At 43.1% G+C, this 20,235-nt stretch overlaps 1 protein-coding gene across 10 annotated transcripts in view; it reads right to left on the bottom strand.

The window, feature by feature from the left end:
• WAC (WW domain containing adaptor with coiled-coil) overlaps positions 1–20,235 on the bottom strand; it is a 103,702-nt gene that overhangs the window by 33,339 nt on the left and 50,128 nt on the right. For all 10 annotated transcript variants that reach the window (XM_036351993.1, XM_036352011.1, XM_036351954.1 and 7 more), the window contains exon 4: positions 8,311–8,417. In XM_036351993.1, the coding sequence (XP_036207886.1) occupies positions 8,311–8,417 (107 nt within the window). The remainder of the gene's footprint in view (positions 1–8,310; positions 8,418–20,235) is intronic.

Raw genomic sequence — 20,235 nt, forward strand, 5'->3', positions numbered from 1 at the left:
GTAATTACACACACACACACACACCCACACACACACACACACACACACACATCTTAGGAGACCTTAGCCTATGAAAACCTTCAAAGATAACAATGGAAAACTTTATAAAATATGTTAAGCAAATTAATAAATATCAAATTAAACAGATTAATAAATACTAGTTTATTAGGTGCAGGAAGAAAAATATTAACTTCACAACATCTTGACTTTTGAAAAGCATTACAAAAGTACCCATTATCGTAATTTTAACTGCTGAAATCTAGTCACATTGGTGGGGGTGGGGGTAAGGGATTGGAGAATTCTCTCAACTGATCTGATGGCATGAGAGCACATCAGCTCTAAACTCACAAGGCACAATAGTTATCTTATACAGTGTAATAGAGAACAACCTGCTTATATTTACTGTTATTTATTGGGGAAAAACGCACAAGACTTAAAAATGTAAACACAAAGCTAACTAAAGGCAATGAATTTGTTTCATCTTCAAAACACATGAGATGGGTCAAGTATTTATTAAACCTTGTCTCACATAATATAATCAGCAGCATCACATTTTTCCTATAACTAAAACTGGTCTGTCTTTTGAACATTCTCAGACACTCTCTTGTAGTTATTTTAAAGGCACTGTAAAATTAGAATGGAATTCAAAAAAACCCGAAAGGCCCAGTTCTCATGGAACTGATCTCAAAAAGTGAAAGTTTAAGTGCCTGCAGCACTGGCCACAGGAAATCTGGTAGAATTCCAAGTATATTTCAGATGAATTTCTTAACTATTTTTTTTTAAAAGCTTTTGGTTTGATTTGCTTGGCAAGTGATTATATGGGATTACTGATTTGGTCTGAAGTAGAAGAATGAGATTTGAGGCAGGTGAACCAGAGTAGATGAGAGAGTGGTTTAGACCAGTGTTCTTCATCAGTGATGGTTTGAAAACTGTTGCCTGTCCTGGAGGAGATAAGGAGTTTGCAACAGAATAATGTATCCCTGGTCCAAAGTCTTGCTTTAAGGAGAAAGAAAAAAAATCAACTACAGTTTACTTAATAATGGTTAATTTAAATTCTGGCACAACTGCAGAACAGTTAAAAGTTCAAAGACCAGAACCTTGAAGAGCATGGGTCTACGACACTGCATTGATTTTGCCTATTCAAATCTTAGGTTAGTACAAGTATGTGTTCCAGGGTATAGCATTATTATTACATACTACCAACTTAAGCTTTCACCACCCCTCTTACACCCTCAAAAAAGATTAAGGTGGGAGGAGGAAAACTATAAGCAATAGAGTTTTTTATTTATTTATTTATTTTTTTAAATGTATTTTATTGATTTTTTACAGAGAGGAAGGGAGAGAGATAGAGAGTTAGAAACATCGATGAGAGAGAAACATTGATCAGCTGCCTCCTGCACATCTCCTACTGGGGATATGCCCGAAACCCAGTACATGCCCTTGACCGGAATCGAACCTGGGACCTTTCAGTCCGCAGGCCGACGCTCTATCCACTGAGCCAAACCGGTTTCGGCGCAATAGAGTTTTTTAAATGTTAATGTGCAACAAACTGCAGGTGTTCAACTTTTTAAAAATATATATGTTTTATTGATTTTTTTACAGAGAGGAAGGGAGAGAGACAGAGAGAAACATTGATGAGAGAGAAACATCGATGAGAGAGAAACATCGATGAGAGAGAAACATCAGCAGCTGCCTCCTGCACACCCCCTGCTGGGGATGTGCCTGCAACCAAGGTACATGCCCTTGACCGGAGTCGAACCTGGAACCCTTGAGTCCGCAGGCCGACGCTCTATCCACTGAGCCAAACTGGTTAGGGCTGTTCAACTTCTTTTTATTCCACTTTATTTCTTTTCAGTTCTATTGAGGTATAACTGACAAATAAAATTGTAATTTATTTAAAGTGTACATAGGGATGATTTGATATACATATACTCTGTGAAAGGGTTCTTCTGCCCATCTAGTTAACACTATACTTATCTTTTTATATGAAAACATTTAAGTTCTCTCTTAGCAATTTCAATTATACAATGCACTGTTATTAATAGTGTCACCATGTTATACATTAGATACACAGGTATTAAGTTCATCATTAAAAAATATCTAAAATTAAGAACTAAGCAAACATCCAAGGCCTGAAAACATCCAAGTTTTCTAAATTAAGCTTGATGTGGTTGCCAACATATGCCCTAAAGCAGCAGTTCTGCAAGTATTGTCCAGAAACCATTGAGGGACTCCCAGATCATTTCACAAGATCAAAACTATTTTCATAATAAAACTAAGATGATTGCTTTTTTCCTCATTCTACCGTAAGAGCACTGTGTTTTCTCAGCCTGTACAGATTTTTGCTCACAAAAGACTAAATGCAGATACGAAATTCTAGGTGTCTTCTATTAAGTCAGGCATTAAAAAGATGTTCAATGTCTGTTTTTTGTTTTAGTCATATCTTTCATAAAATATATTACAAGCCACCCTGGCTGGTGTTGCTCAGTTGGTTGGGTGTCACCCATGCATCAAAAGGTTGCTGGTTTGATTCTCAGTCAGGGCACATGCCCAGGATTATGGGCTCAATCCCCAGTAGGGGACATGCAGGAGGTAGCTGATCAATGATTCTCTCTCTTCATTGATGTTTCTCTCTCTCTCCCCCCCCCCGCCTCTCCCTCCCTCTCTCTCTCAAAATCAATAAAAAGCCCTGGCCAGTGTGACTAACTGGTTAGAAAATCAGCCACACACTGAAGAGTTTCAGGTTCGATCCCTGCCTGTGGTCAAGGCACATCTGGGAGGCAACCAATCAATATTCATTCTCATTCTCTCTCTCTCTCTCTCTCTCTCTCTCTCTCTCTCTCTCTCTCTCTCTCTCTCCTCTCTCCTCCTCCCTCCCTCCCTCTCCCTTTCCCTCCCTCCCTCCCTTCCTCCTTCCCTCCCCCTCCCCTGCCTTACCACGCTATAAAACCAATGGGGGGAAAAATCCTCAGGTGAGGATTAAAAATAAAAATGTTTAAATTATATATATTACATGTTACATATATAATGGGTTTACAATTGATTTTAAATCAATTATGTTTCAAATTTATCAGTTTTAATTTTTAACATGGTAAATACTGATAATACTGTAGAGTCCAAATAAAGAAAAACTCTCAATGTTCATGAATGTCAAGACATCTTGAGACAAAAAGTTTAAAAATGGCTACTCTAAAAGACAAGACTAGCACTGAAGAGTTACTGAGCCACTAACTGCTCTCCTTCAATTCAAAATGTCTTTTAGTACTCTTATATGACTGTTGATTTTTCTCTTCTTAAAAAAAGCATCTCCCTTTCTACTTACTTCAAGACATTCTTCTCCAAGTTAAACTATGGAAATGAAAGTCAATCCTGAAAATTACTTTATGAATTGTTAATAAAGAGTAGTTCATAAAATAACAACATCAAAGATGATACTCATCGTAACAAAGATTTTCATGGAGACCTTAGAGTTCTCTAATAAATTTCTTTTCTTTTTTAATTAAGTGGAATATCTTTAAGCAAGATTGGTTACAGAGAACAGATCTCGAAAACTTCAAACTTAAAAGCTCCAAAATATGCAAAGGATATTTAACTAATAAGAAGTTGGAAGATACTGCAGTCCTCTAAGATTGAATTTAAAATGTTTCCCAACAAATCAAAATTGGTGAAGGATACTCAGAAGGGAAGATTTCAATTATAATGTCTTTAAAATGGGAATTAAAAACTTTTCTAAATAAAGAAATCCAGAGGCTTCTTTTTATAAAAGCCACAAATATGCATAGCTTATCTAAATAGTCTACATAATACCTGTAAGTTCTATCATGATTTAGATAATGCAGGAGGCATTTGATAAAGCTTTTCCTAAATATTAACTATGGGCTAGGTAGGCTCTGTGTTAGGTATAATAAATGTTTATTACAGTACTTAGAAGGAAACTACATGTGAATCTTACTCTAATACTAAAAATATAAGGTAATTTCGACTTGACTTTCAATAGTTAACTTAATATAAGTCACTATACAACCAGATGTCTATGTAGTAATCTAAATAATATTCTTACTGATTTTCAAAGATAGAATTACAACTTGAAAACCTCAAAGATGGGAAAAAACTTTTTTTTTAAAGAAGGCTAAAATAATGTCCATCTGTTCATTTATTCTTTCATTATGAAAATATTAAATGAAAGGTGATTTTGTTTTATTCACTAGTCAAAAACTTCCATTTGAAGTGATTTTAAGTAAGTAAGTCAATTTTTAAGAAACCTTCAGAAATGTTCAAAAGCCCTCTTCTCAGGTAACATTAAATTTACAGTCTCTAACTGATACATGTGTCATAACAGCTGGGTACATTATAATGTAAAAGACCACTAATTGCAAGTTAATTATATACCAACAGTTAAAATCTACAGCAAGGAGAAACCCTGATCCTGAAAACACGTAATTTTAAATCCATCTAGTAATGGTCTTCAGTTTCCACTCCTATAATGAAATTCCCTGACATCCTTTATGATTTGGGTCTTTCAAGACTATATGACGCCCATTATTTAACCTTTCTGGTTTCACTGTTAATCCATTTCTTGAAAATCAAAATAATCAGAATTTGTTTTCCCTGAATAATGTTTTTAGGGCCTGCCTTCTCTCCTAACAGCAAATGCCCAAATCTGAATTGTCAATAATAAACAGAACTTTAGAGGTGTTACTTTGTAAATTAGTAAAGCCATTTCTCTCTCTCTCTCTCTCTCTCTCTCTCTCTCTCTCTCTCTCTCTTCTCTCTCTCTCACACACACACACACACACACACACACACACACACACACACACACACAGAGCTATTCACTCTAAAATCCTGTGTATGTCTCATTGACAATAACCCATTACAAACAATTTGATAACACCTGTGACAGTTTATCAAGCTCTTATCCCTGCCTTAATACCACCCTTCTATATTCTGTTCTGTGATGCTAGGGTCGGAATAATGCAAATTACATTCTATTTAGCCATAAATCGTGTTAGATTCTGCCATTAGAGGAAGACTAAAAGGGAGGACAAAAGAGAAGCCTAGCAGCCACAGTTCCAGTTTCCAGCTATCTGCTCCAAACCTGAATTAGCTTTATCACAACACTGAAAGAAAGGTACTATCACCAGCTCTGCAGGGAACCTCCTTCTAAGCTATTCAGTTCTGGTAATTCCAACTTTTTCCTATTGCTCCTCAGCCCAAAGGGGTAATCACTATGTGTTCAGTCAATGTCCCTTTTTGTTTAATTCAGTCCTCAATATCTGCAATATCTGCTTAATCAATCCTACATATAAAGTTATTAAATTGTGCTAAACATAATAAGCATGACTTCTGTTTTCCCAACTAGACCCTGATCAGCACAATATTTAAAACTATTCTACATTTATTTTTATGAAATTACTAGAGGCCCGGGGCACAAAAATTTGTGCACTCGAGGGGAAGGGGGGGTGGGGGGTCCCTCAGCATGGCCTGTGCCCTCTCGCAGTCTGGGATCCCTCGGGAGATAACCACATGTTGGCTTAAGCCTGCTGCCGGGTGGCAGAGGGCAGGCCCAATCCCTAGGTGCAGCCCCTGGTCAGGCTGAGAGCAGGGCTGATTGGGGAGTTGGAGCGCCACCCCTGTCATGCACAGAGCAGGGCGGATTGGGAGGTTGTGATGCCACCCTCAGTCACACTCAGAGTAGGGCTGATTGGGGGGTTGGGGCACCGCCCCCTGTCACACTCAAGGCAGGGTCGGTGGGGAGGTTGCGGCGCCACCCCGTCACGCACAGAGCAGGGCCCATCAGGAGGTTGGGGAGCTCCCCCCTGTCACTCAGAGTAGGGCCCATAGGGGAGTTGGGGCACCGCCCCCTGTCCCACACAGAGCAGGGCGGATCAGGGGGTTGGGGCGCCGCACCCTGTCACACACAGAGCAGGGCTGATCAGGGGGTTGGGGCACCGCAGCCTGTCACACTCAGGGCAGGGCCGATGGGGAGGTTATGGCTCTACCCCGTCACACACACAGCAGGGCCCGTTGGGGGGGGGGGGGGTTTGGGGCGCCACACCCTGTCACACACAGAGCAGGGCTGATCAGGGGGTTGGGGCACCGCAGCCTGTCACACACACAGCCGCAGGGCAATCAGGGGGTTGGGGAGCTCCCCCCATCAGGCACAGAGCAGGGCTGATCAGGGGGTTGGTGCGCCTTCCCCTGTCATGAACAGAGCAGGGCGGATAGGAAGGTTGTGGCCCCGCCCCCTGTCACACACAGAGCCCCAGGGCGATCAGGGGGTTTGGGCGCTGCCCCCTGTCACGCTGATCCCGGTGCTGGGAGGCATATTACCCTTTTACTATATAGAGGCCTGGTGCATGGGTGGGGGCCAGCTGGTTTGCCCTGAGGGTGTCCTGGATCAGGGTGGGGGTCCCCACTGGGGTGCATGGCCAGTCTGGGTGAGGGGCTGAGGGCTGTTTTCAGGCTGGCGGGTGACTGAAGCTCCCAACCGCTCCTTTTTTTCTTTTCTTTGTTTTTTTTTTTATTCTGGGCCAGCTTTAGTTCTGAGGCTCCAACTCTTAGGCCTCCGCTGCTGAAAGCAGGTTTCTGGCCTTTGTTTACCTTCTGTATTTGAAACAATGTTGCAATCCTGCTGGCTGAAGCCTGGCCGACTAAAACAGGTTTCTGGGGCTTTGTTTAGCTTCTATTATTTGTAACACAGTTGCTTAGAGTTGCAGCTCAGAGGCCAGCAGCAGCAGGCGGGGAACATTGGAGTCCTCGGTCACTGAAGCAAGCAAGCCTCACGTTCACTTCCAGCTGCCGGCCGCCATCTTGGCTGGCAGTTAATTTGCATATCGCCCTGATTAGCCAATGGGAAGGGTAGTGGTCATACGCTAATTACCATGTTTCTCTTTTATTAGATAGGATCATTGCTCTCAATTTTCCATGAAAATGTACTATCCGCACTGCTTCAACTAGGTAAAGACCCTTGCAGTGGTTCTCAACCTTCCTAATGCTGCGACCCTTTAATACAGTTCCTCATGTTGTGGTGACCCCCAACCATAAAATTATTTTCGTTGCTACTTCATAACTGTAATTTTGCTACTGTTATGGATCGTAATGTAAATATCTGATATGCAGGATGTATTTTTATTGTTTGCGACCCACAGGTTGAGAACCGCTGCAAGTTTACAGGGTCTTTCAATGCCAATAAAAGTCTGATGATCACCCAGATAATTAAGACAAAAATCTGTTGGACTCAAACTACATTTCTATAGCTTTCTTGTTGTTCTTTCTTTTCTATAATGTATTTTACAAATAGCTATCTGATATGTTTTAAGCTGCAAATATGATGTTACTTCACCAATTTTATCCTTCACTAGGTCTCCAGTGTCTTTATATAAAATTCACATTCCTTGCAAGATACATAACTCTTTGTAACTGACACCCACTCATCTCTGTAACCTGAACTGTTCCCAACGTACCATATTATCAAAATCCTGTAGTTCTCCAAAATGCAACACTATTTCACACTTTTCTTGTAGGTGCTGTCCCTTTGCTTATTACAAATTCCAGAACTCTTAACTGGCTAAAGTACATTCAATCTATTGGGTAGCATTACATACACTTTAATACCTCCCTCATCAATCTGGGAGTCCATGCTCATCTTGAGTGCTCCCAAAGCAACGTTAACGTGCACTGTTTTAATTGTTTATTTTTCGGTCCCCCCCCCACAGATCTGAAAGTTCCTTTCAGATGAGCCACATTTTCTTAGTTCTACATAACTACAGCCTAGCATATGCTTGGCAAATTAAAACCTTATTAAATTTTTGCTGAATAGCCCCAACAGTGTGGCTCAGAAGGTCACGGTTCAATTCCCCATCAGGGTACATGCCCTGGTTGCAGAATCGATCCCCTCTGTGGGGCGTGCAGGAGGCAGCCAATCAATGATTCTCTCTCGTCATTGATGTTTCTATCTTTCTTTCCCTCTCCATTCCTCTCTGAAATCAATACAAAGTTTATATATTATGGAAAGAGCAGCTCAAGTTAAACATTTTAACTACAGAAGATTCACAATCTGAGGTTCTTTATATCTCAATGGTAAAATCTTGCTCTTTAAAGGAATACTGACAAATAGTATCATGATGGTTCTTGGACAATCCTCAATTCTAATAAGATTATCTCAGTAACCTTAAGAAACATTAAGAAAAAGTTAGATGGAAAAAATTTTTTTTTTTAGGACATACAGACTTAAGACTTGGTGTGAGCGGTTTTGGGTTTTGCAATGAAATAAAAAACAAACAAAATTAAGTGTGTTTATATACTTACTGCATCTGAAGTTTTGCTTGGATTATTGCTTGGATTAGAAGAATGTGAATTTGAACTATGAAGACTACTGTGGTTGTGTGAATTTTCTTGTGGAGAGTAACTGGTCCCTTAAAAAAAGAAAAGTAAAGTATAAGTTTTACTTCATATTTAATTTAAACTGGCTTCTATCATGTCACATATATTAATATAATCATTGTATATCCCTAAACCATTTTACATAAGATCAGGAATACATACACATTCATGCTCTTTATTAATACATAAAGTATTTGTGAGCCTACTAAAAATGTGGGTTAATCAGTACAAACCAGTATACTACATGGCTAATAAGGAACAATCAATCTATACAATAAAAGCCCAGCAGCCCTTATGATGGAACAACCAGAATGACTGGTTGCTATGATATGCACTGACCACCAGGGGGCAGACGCTCAATGCAGGAGCTGCCCCATGGTGGTCAGTGTGCTCCCACAGCAGGAGCGCTGCTCAGCCAGAAGCCAGGCTCATGGCTGGAGAGTGCAGCAGCAGTGGCGGGAGCCTCTCCCGCCTCTACAGCAGTGCTAGGGAGCGAGCAGGCGGGTGGTTAGAAGCAAGGGGACCTGGATTGCAAGAGGGATGTCTGACTGCCAGGCTGAGGGGCCCTACGCCCCAACACAAATTTCGTGCATTGGGCATCTAGTGTTATTATAATTAGACTAGAGGTCCGGTGCACGAAATTGGTGCACGGGGCAGGGGTTCCTCAGTTGGGCCTGCACCCTCTCCAATCTGGGACCACTCAGGGGATGTCTGAATGCCGGTATAGGCCCTGGAGATCGGGCCTAAACTGGCAGTCGGATACCTCTCTCACAATCCGGGACCGCTGGCTCCTAACCACTCACCTGCCTGCCTGATTGCCCCTAGCTGGCCCCCTGACGGCCTGATAGCCCCTAACCACCTCTGCCTTGGCCTCTGCCACTGTGGCTTTGTGCGGAAGGACATCCAGTCTAATTAGCATATTACCCTTTTATTAGTATAGAAGAGCAAAACCTCATCCATATCATTTCTAACAACTTCTGGGTTTTTTAAAAATAAAAGTTTTATTAGGGAATGACAGAAACACAACATATATAGAGGAAAAGAGGTACAAAAATTCAACAATACAGACCTGAAAATCACAACTATCCAATATGTTTTGGTAATTATTTCTCAGTTTCTTAAATACCTTCACTAATTTCCCAACTAAAACAGTATCAAGTTTTTAAAAAGTTAAGTCTCTTGGAAGGTGCTAGCTTTTAAGATGATAAAAAATGTCAAGTTTTCTAGTAACAGGATCAACTCTACCTAAAAAATGTTTAAATGTAACTCATAAGTTTCATGAATAACCCTACACATCACAGAGATCATCAGGAATGACAGTTTTTCTTGTCTTAAGAAAAGCTAAGGTATAAAAATCCAGACTTGCAAAAACATTGATTAATGACACAAAAAGACTTAACCGTTAGTATTTCAATTCATTCCACATATTTATTTTTCAGCATCAAGTTAAAAATAATTCAACTGTTTGAACAAAAACTGGAAGAGGGAAGAACAATTTAAATGGTTCAGAAATTAGTTAGCAGTAGAAACCAGTTGTTACGAGTAGAAACGAGTAAGAACTCATTTAACTATTTCAGTCAACAGAAAAAACTAAGAAGATTTAAAAGAGTGAACTGGGACAGACAGAAGATGACTATAAGGTTTTAGATATTAAATAGAAATGGTGAGCAGATCTATGTAGAACTAGGAATTCTGAAGTGGAGTTGGAAGTCTCTTCCATTAGAAGTGAAAAGTAAGGGATTCAATAACTTTGCCTTGCATATAATAAGACTGGACACTCAGAATGAAGTAAGAGTATGACAAGACAAAAGGAAATAGCCAAAATTTAACCTCAGATAGGGGCCAGCTTAAAGCAGATTCAAAGACCCAATAAAGCCAGTGATAAGAGGGTTACCTAGGTACTGAGCACAATGTAGGTGGTTCAAAGAGGAAATTCCCCAACAAGCCTGTATCTTGAGATGCCTGATGTTTTCTTCATCTACTTGTTTTTAATTTTATCTTGCTGAACAGTATGTATTTATGTAAAACACGAAACTATTCACAAAGTAGACTATAAATTCTTCAATAAACATTGTGTGAATGAACAAAATCAAGAAGAAATCGGTCAAAAATAAGGTTAGTGAGCAGAAAAGTTAACATAGCAAGCTTAAGGCTGTTATCCTTAGAAAGGCTTGCTTGCACAGCTTGCCCTTGACTGGCATGTGGGAACCTAGATTTCAGGAGCATTCCCACAACAATAATTCTAAGAGCTACTCACTGTGCCAATGATTTATGCTGCATACCTGCTTTTCCCACTGAGAATCCAGACTTTTGTACACGCTAGGCAGAGGTGGCTACATAATAACTCAAATCCAATGAAAGCCTTGGGTACTAAATTTCTAATAAGCTTCCCTGGTACACAACATTTTGCAAGTGTTGTCACAATTCATGCCTGGGGGAATGAAACCTGTCCTGTATAACTCTACTGGGAGAAGATTCTTGGAAGGTTGTATCTGGTTCCCTCCAGATTTTGCCCCACATGCCCTTTACCTGTAATTATGCTCTGCATCCTCTCATGATAATAAATCATAGCAATGATAATGACTATATACTGGGTTCTGTGAGTCCACTTAGACAATCACTGAACCTGGGGGCAGTCAGGTTCAGTGATTGTCTAAGGACCCAACACACTCAGTTACAAAGAAAAGATGAATACTAGCAGTTTTAAAAAAAATTATGCAGAAATTTATACTTTTCAGATGTAACTCATAAAAATTATTAAAAATCAGGTTTATAGTTGAATACAAAAGAAACAGAACTAGTAATATGAACTACTAGAATATCGTACAAATACACTTATTATAGTTGAGGTTGTCATGAAAATTTCCATAAATATCTCATCAATAATGGGGGGGAGGAAAGGCCAATTTTATTGAGTGAAACGAAAACCAGAGTGATCCATTCAGAAGCCTGGGTTAGATGCCCTGACATTTATTTGCATATATTCTTGAGTAAAACATTCTATGAAATAGCTTAAATCTATGAAATAAAAGTACCACATTAACATGGCAGACGAATAGGCAGACCTGTCTTGCATCTCGTCCCAGGGCCAGACTGAGGGCCAGCTGAGGAGGAGACATATATCAAGGAAGGTCAGAAAACACCCGGAGACTGGTAGTGCCGGGGTCCAACCCCAGCAGGTCCAGGGGTCCCCAAAGGTGTGGACGGAGTCGGCGAAGAAGGAAGGGCACGGAGACAGTGTTCAGTTGATCAGCAGCCTAACCAGGATCTCCAGCCAAGTTCTGGTCTGGATCTCCAGAGAGGTTCTGCTTAGGATCTCCAGCCAGGTTCTGAGTCCATGTTCTCTTGCTAGGTTCTCCAGGCTCTCCAGCCAGGTTCTGTAGCCATGTTCCCTCGCTAGGTTCTCCAGCCAGGTTCTGTCCAGGTTCTCCAGCCAGGTTCAGTCACCAGGTTCTAGTCAGGTTCTCTTGCCAATTTCTATAGTCAGGTTCAGTCCAGGATCTTTTGCCATGTTCTCTCGCTAGGTTCTGTCTCTAGGTTCTGAGGCCAGTTTCTGTCCAGGATCTTTTGCCATGTTCTCTCCAGCGAAGTTCTTCTGTCTCTAGAGAACGTTCTGTGTAGGTTCTGTGCCTAGGTTCTGTCTCTCCTGGTTCTGTATTCTAAGTTCTGTGTCTTGCTGTCTTATTACATCTGTATTTATACCAGTTGATTCAATCCTATCAATCTCTATTCCAAAGGTTAGGGCGTTTCTTATCTCCATTCCAGGGAGTAAAGATTATGTAGCTTAAGCATGATTGTTCGTAGTTAAAGTGATTAATTACCCACCTGGCACTTAGTTAAGAGGTTTTATTCCCTCCCTAACTTCAGGGGAAAATCCCTACCTGGGGAAACAACCTTTCTCAGAGAGGAGACCTTGGTTAAAACACATAGTGCCAAGAAGGTGAGCAAACATATTAAGAACAGTATGCCATATATGCCAGGTCCTTTGAAACAGCAAGGATGGACCGGCTCCCGGCATGGTAGGTCAACACACCCTGATCCCCAGGCCCCAAAACAATCCAATTAAAAATGGGCGACGAACTTGAATAGACAGTTCTCCCAGGAGGACAGATGGCCAATAGAGATATGAAAAGATGCTCAATGTCACTAATCATCAGAGAAATGCAATTTAAATCCATATGAGATATCTCCTTACACCTGTCAGAATGGCTTTCACCAATAATCAACAAACAGTAAGTGTTGTGGAAGATGTGGAGAAGAGGGAACCCTCAAGCACTGTTGGTGGGAATGCAGATTGATATAGTCAATGTGGAAAGCAATTCCATTTCTGGGAATACATTAAAAAAAAACCTCATAACACTAATTTGAATGAATATATGCACTCCTATGTTTATAGCAGCGTTATTTACAATCACTAAGACTTGGAAGCAGCCCAAGTGCCCATGAATAGATGAGTGGATAAAGAAACTGTAGTACATTTACACAATGGAATGCTATGCAGCTGTAAAAAAGAAGGATCTCTTACTCTTTGAGACAGCATGGATGGAGCTAGAGAACATAATGCTAAGTGAAATATGCTAGTCAGAGAAATACAAGTACCATATGATTTCACATATTTGGAATCCAATGAACAAAATATACTAACAAAATAGAAACAGACTCATTGAAACAGAGAATAGACAGTCAACTCTCAGAGAGGAGGGGGGGTTGCACTAGATGATAAAAGTTGAAGGCATTAAGAAACAAAACAATAAACATCTCACAGACACTGACAACAGTGGCGATGACCAGAGGGAAAGGTGGAAGAGTGGAGGTAGAAGACAGTATGGGTAGAAGGTAAATAGGGATGGAAGGAGACTTGATGGGGTGGTGAACATACAAACCTATGTAATAAAGGAGAAACATGGTAATTAGCTGTACGTCCGCTACCCTTCCCATAGCTAATCATCTTATGTAATAAAAGAGAAACATGGTAATTAGCTGTACGACCGCTACCCTTCCCTTTGGCTAATCAGGGCGATATGCAAATTAACTGCCAGCCAAGATGGCGGCTGGCAGCCAGGCAGGTTGAAACTAACATGAGGCTTGCTTGCTTCAGTGATGGAGGACTCCAACGTTCCCTGCCTGCCATTGCCGGCCTCTGAGCTTGCAGTTTGAAACATTGTTACAAATATAGAAGCTAAACAAAACCCCAGAAACCTGCTTTCAGCAGGCCGGGATCTCCGAGCTGGAGTTGAAACAGTGTTTCGATTATAGAACCCAAACAAACCAAATACCTGCTTTCAGCAGTGGAGGCCTAAGAGCTGGAGCCAAGCCTCAGAGCTAAAGCTAGCTCAGGATAAAAAAAAAAAGAAAAAAGAAAAAAAGGAGCGGTTGGGAGTTTCAGTCACCTGCCAGCCTGAAAACAGCCCTCGGCCCCTCACCCAGACTGGCCAGGCACCCCAGTGGGGACCCCCACCCTGAAGGGTGTGTGACCAGCTGCAAACAGCCATCATCCCCTCACCCAGGCTGGCCAGGCACCCCAGTGGAGACCCCCACCCTGATCCAGGACACCCTTCAGGGCAAACCAGCCAGCCCCCACCCATGCACCAGGCCTCTATCCTATATAGTAAAAGGGTAATATGCCTCCCAGCACCGGGATCAGCGTGACGGGGGCAGCGCCCAAACCCCCTGATCGCCCTGCAGCTCTGTGACAGGGGGCGAGGCCACAACCTCCCTATTGGCCCTGCTTTGTTTGTGACAGGGAAAGGCGCCCCAACCCCCTGATCAGCCCTGCTGTGTGCCTGATAGGGGGGAACTCCCCAACCCCCTGATCGCCCTGCGGCTGTGTGTGTGACAGGGTGCGGCGCCCCAACCCCCCGCCACGGGCCCTGCTGTGTGTGACGGGGGAGAGCCATAACCTCCCCATCGGCCCTGCCCTGAGTATGACAGTGGCAGCTGAAGTATGGTACCCATATGCTTTGTTTAACAGTGGACAGGTTATTTTGATTTTCTAAATTGTATAAGTCATCCCATTCGATTGAAGGCCTTACTGATTGAATGACTCTCCCATTGATTGTGATCTTACTGGTTATCGAAGCACATTCTACTGTACCTGGGAAACAGGACAGCACAATTACCCTAAATTGTTTTAGTGGCCACAGGTGGTGTGTTCCAGCTGCCTCAGTGGTCCCGAGACCAGGACAGCACAATTACTCTAAATTGTCCTGACAACTCAGTGGTCGGGAGACCCGAGGGCTCTAGATAATATGTTTCTATCAACTCAGTGATCCGGAGACCCAAAACTGTAATTTAGATAACATGCCTAAGTTTAACCCAGGTTACCCAAGGGCTCTAGATAATGTATTTCTGTCAATTCAGTGACCCCAAGAACCGAAACTGTAATTAACATGCTTAATTCTGCTTCTGTAATCTGCTTTTTTGGGAGCCAGGTGCCACATTCCAAACCCTGGGATGTAATGAATACCTTTGTGATTTTTGCCTATATAAGTCTAGTTTTGCCACCATCTTATTGCTATGAGATTTGGGAATGCCCCTTCATAGTCCCGGATTGCAATAAATGTGACTCTTTAATTCGACTTCTTGAGGCGTCCTTCTGTGATTCGCGGGGTACGTTACAACACAGCGCCCCAACCCCGATTGGCCCTGCTCTATGGGTGATAGAGGACGACACCCCAACCGCCCCACACGGGCCCTACTTTGTGTGTGATGGGGTAGAGCCATAACCTCCCCATCGGCCCTGCCCTGAGTGTGACAGGGTGCGGCGCCCCAACACCCTGATCCGCCTTGCTCTGTGTGTGACAGGGGGCAGTGCCCCAACTCCCCTATCTGCCCTACTCTGTGAGTGACAGGGGGGAGCTCCTCAACCCCCTGATCGGCCCTGCTCTGTGCGTGACAGGGTACAGAGCCCCACCCCCCTGATGGGCCCTGCTCTGTGAGTGACGGGGCGGCGCCCCAACTCCCCAATCAGCCCTGCTCTGAGCCCGACCAGGGGCTGCACCTAGGGACTGGGCCTGCCCTCTGCCACCAGGGAGCAGGCCTAAGCCAGCAGGTCGTTATCTCCCGAGGGGTCCCAGACTGCAAGAGGGCACAGGCCGGGCTGAGGCACCCCCCCTCCCTGCTGAGTGCACAAATTTTTGTGCACCGGGCCTCTAGTCTACACTAATAAAAGAGTAATATGCTAATTCTATACTAATAAAAGAGTAATATTCTAATTAGACTAGGAGACCTTCCGGGAGACCTACCGGATACCCTTCCAGACAAAGCCATGGTGGCAGGGCCAGGGCAGAGGCGGTTAGGGGTAATCAGGCCAGGAGGGGAGGGCAGTTGGGGGTGGTCAGGCCGGCAAGGGGGGGCAGTTTGGGGAGGGCCAGTTGGGGGCGAGCAGGCTGGCGCGGGGGGGGGGGGGGGGGCAGTTGAGGACGAGAAGGCCGGCTGGAGGGGAAGTTGAGGAAGAACAGGCCAGCAAGCAGAGTGGTTAGGGACTATCAGGCAGGCAGATAGGTGAGCGGTTAGGAGCCAGTGGTCCCGGATTGCGAGAGTGCAGTCGGACATCCCCCGAGGTGTCCAGATTGGAGAGGGTGCAGGCCGGGCTGAAGGACAACCCCCCCCCACATCCCACCGTGCTCAAATGTCATGCATCGGGTCACTAGTACAACATATAGATGATGTGGTATAGAATTGTACACCTGAAACACATATAATTTTAGTAACCAGTCATTCCAATAAATTCAAAAGAAAAATCCAAGAACCTCTACCACCCCAAACCACTTTTCAAACTAAAAAGCAGTTAACAGGTATGGCTGAATAAGGTTCAGCAGGGATCTCACACTCCACTATATTAAAAAAAATACAGATTTCAAGGTTAAATCTTAGAGATTCTAATTCACAGTAAATGGGATGGGATTCCAAAAACTGAATTTTTAATAAGCACTCTCAAGATGGTTTCGTGTGGTATCTTAGCCACACTTTATTCTAAGTAATGCATTGTTTCCCATTGTCTTTGGTCCTCCTCTCATCTCTCCAAAACCAGAGACCACAAACACTTAAATTAGGGAATTTCACAAAGAAAGCCATATGTCTGAAATGGGTATTTTGCCATAACATGTTTTCTTGAAAAACTTTGAATTCTGCAAAATTGCACACTAAAAATAAAGCCGTATAGGAAAAAGAGTAGGAGCATATTACTCAAAATTATGCAAATTTATTATAACCAGAACACTAAACAAAAAGTTGCGCAGCAGCATTGATGGGTTTGGCTCAGCAGTTAAGAGAGTCAGCCCTCACACTGAAGGGTCAAGGGTTAGATTCCTGGTCAAGGGCAGGTACCTGGGTTGCAGGTTAGATCCCCGGCCCCAATCAGGGGGTTGTGCAGGAAGCACACCAACCATGTGTCTCTCCCTTCTCTCCTTCCCCCTCTCACTCAAAAAGTCAATGGGAAAAAATCCTCCTTGGGTGAAGATTAAAAAAAAATTTTTTTTCTTTAGGCACTTTGCCTATGCAGCAGCTGGTTGAAGCTTTTTCCTTTCTATTTGAAAGTTTAACCCTAATCCTGCTATTCTGATCCTCTGCTGAGGAAAAAAAATTCACATGTAAACCAACACAACTTCAGTTTATACTGATACCATTCTCCAATTTACCAATTGTATATGAGCTAATGGTGGAGTAAACAGAAAATGTTGTGGTAACCAGACTATGTCTCTTGGGAAGGGGGAATGGAAGGGAGGGGGTGGATAAAATGATGCGTTAACAACAAGCTTGTATCTGACAGTCCCTTGTAACTGAATTAATCTAGTTCTGTGCTATCCCAATGATAGCCACTAGACACATATAGCCATAGAGCACTTGAAATGTGGCTACTCTAAATTGAGATTTGCTTTAAGTGCAAAATACAAACTAGATTAAAAAACTCAGTACAAAAAGAACTAAAACAACACATTAATATTTTATACTGATTACTAGAGGCCCAGTGCACGATTAAATTGTGTGCGTGTAGGGTCTCCTAGGCCCAACCTGCCATCAGGGCCATGGCCGCCGCCCCGGAAGTCTCGCACCCTCGGCACCCTCTGCAGACCCTGTGGGCGCCCACAATGCTCCAGAAGTCCCGCCCACCACAGCCGCTGCGGGACACAGAAGTCCTGCCCTCCATGGGACCTATCAGTGCACCTCCTGGTAAGTCCGGTAGTTGGTCGTGACACTGTCACGGTGTCACAACCTCAGGCCTTTTATGATATAGATATGAACTATTTTTTTATATAATGGGTTAAATAGTATATATTATTAAAATTAATTCCAGATGTTGGTTACTAGAAAATTTAAAATTGCATACATAGCTCAGTGAACAGCACTACTCTAGATGAAAGTGTACACTGACAATTAGTGAAAGGGGGCTAGGGAGCTAGTTGGGCTCAATGGAAAGAGAGCAGCCTGGGGACTGAGGGCCCATGGGTTCGATTCTGGTCAAGGGCATGTATCTCGGTTGCAGGCTTGACTCTAGCCCTGGTCGGAGTATGTGCGAAGGCAACAAAATGATGTGTCTCTCACATCGATGTTTCTCTCTCTCCCTTCCATTCTCTCTCTCTCAAAAAAAAAAAAAAAAAAAAAAATCAATGGAAAAATATCCTCAGGTGAGGATTAAAAAAAATAAAGAAAATGAAAGGGGGCTAGGGGTTCCTACTGTGCATAGGACATTTCTCAAAGAACTGTACCCTGTCTGAAAAATCAGCTCATAATTCAGCTAAGCCTAGGACCTAATTCTGCTTAATACAATATGCTGAATTTTCTAGGAATTTAACCGTTGTGTGAATTGTACTGCAGAGTTCTTAGTTTTTGTTTCAAACTTTCACCAAGATGTTTACCACTTGGAACAATGTCATTAACCAACAATACATCTGCACTTGTATCTATTACAAATAATATCAAGGCAAGTCCTTTGTTAATAGCTAGGACCAAAAATTTTCTGACTAACAGATAAATGAGAGATGCAGCAGCTTTCACTGGATTTCATTAATAAAACTTGTTTTAAAAACAGTACTGCTATCCTATATTTATCCCAAATAAATATGCTAAATATTTATAGTGATAAAAACATCTTTGTGGATATAGAGAGCAACTAAGATGGCGGCATAGGTAAACACCGGGAAATTATTGCCTCACACAACAATTGAAAATTACCCCAAAGGACTGAGCAAACATCATCCAGAACAACAGGAAGGCTGGCTGAGTGTAAATTCCACAACTAGAAGGAAAGAAAAGCACGCTGAGAGCCAGAGGCGCTGCGGAGGTGAAGTGCAGAGGTACGGCGGCGCGCGCGCGAGGAAAGGGGGTGGCGCCTGAGGACGCGGCTGTCTTTTTGAATCACAAACTCCCGAAGGCTCTGAACTCCGGTTCCGGGAAGTCTCTGGGGACCCAGGTCTCACACGGGGAGAAGCTGGTCTGTCTGGCAGCGAGCGAACTTGAGGGCGGCTTTCCCTCAGAGGTGCTTGCAGCCGTTACCGGAACACTGAGACGCGCGACTCCGGGCGGAGAATCGGCCATGGCCGCTTTCTCCGCCCTCTGACTCCCTGAGACCCCGCCCCACCCAGGCTGCGGCAGAGGCTTTTGCATGTGAATGTACCTAACTGCAGCCGAACCAGGCAGACCTGGAACTTCCAAGAGAAGGCCCAAGGCCCCGCAGCGGCTTGCATTGCTTCACAGCTGAGCCTCTTCGTGGTTCCTGCTGTGTGGCCTCAGGCAGAGGCTGAATTAGCACCTCCTTAGATCCAGGAGCCACTGTACCCAGTGGTCAGAGGGGGTCCATCCAGACTGCAACTCCTCAGATCCATAAGGGACGCACTCAGGGAGCAGACTCAGTGAGCACCAAAGCCCCACTGAAGCAAGTCTTGCCCCAGAAGGGTGTCTTCAGCACAGAAGTTCTCCCACTTTAGACACAGCTGATTCTCACAGCCAATTGGCCTGGAGGTCAATTCCTCCCAGTGATTCTACAACAACCAAGGCACCAAGAGTGCACCAAGAGTGTCCACCCCAGGTAACTGGGGAGGCTGAGCTACTGGGCCCTACAGGACACCTGGCGCACAGGGCCACTCTATCAACACAGGGAAGCTGCCAAAATGCGGAGACAAAGAAACAGGTCACAAATGGCAGAAATGGAGGAAAGCAAACGATTGGATATAGAGTTTAAGGCCACGGTTATAAGGTTTTTCAAGAATTTTATGGAAACCGCCGATAAATTTAATGAATCCCTCAATAAGTATAGTGAGACCATGGAGGACATGAAAAAGGACCAACTAGAAATTAAGCATACACTGACTGAAATAAAGAATAATTTACAGAGATCCAGCAGCAGACAAGAGGATCCCAAGAATCAAGTCAAAGATTTGAAATACAAAGAAACAAAAAATACCCAACCGAAAAAGAAAAAAGAAAAGAGATTCCAAAAATATGAAGATAGTGTAAGGAACCTCTGGGACAACTTCAAGCATACCAACATCAGAATTATAGGGGTACCAGAAGGAGAGAGAGGGCAAGATATTGAAAACCTTTTTGAAGAAATAATGACAGAAAACTTCCCCTACCTGGTGAAAGAAATGGACTTACAAGTCCAGGAAGCGCAGAGAACCCCAAACAAAAGGAATCCAAGGAGGACCACACCAAGACACATCATAATTAAAATGCCAAGAGCAAAAGATAAAGAGAGAATCTTAAAAGCAGCAAGAGAAAGACAGTCAGTTACCTACAAGGGAGTACCCATACGACTGTCAGCTGATTTCTCAACAGAAACCATGCAGGCCAGAAGAGACTGGCAAGAAATATTCAAAGTGATGAATAGCAAGAACCTGCAACCAAGATTAC

The sequence above is a fragment of the Myotis myotis genome, unplaced genomic scaffold (genome assembly GCF_014108235.1).
Source record: "Myotis myotis isolate mMyoMyo1 unplaced genomic scaffold, mMyoMyo1.p scaffold_m19_p_1, whole genome shotgun sequence".
NCBI classification, from domain to species: Eukaryota; Metazoa; Chordata; class Mammalia; order Chiroptera; family Vespertilionidae; genus Myotis; species Myotis myotis.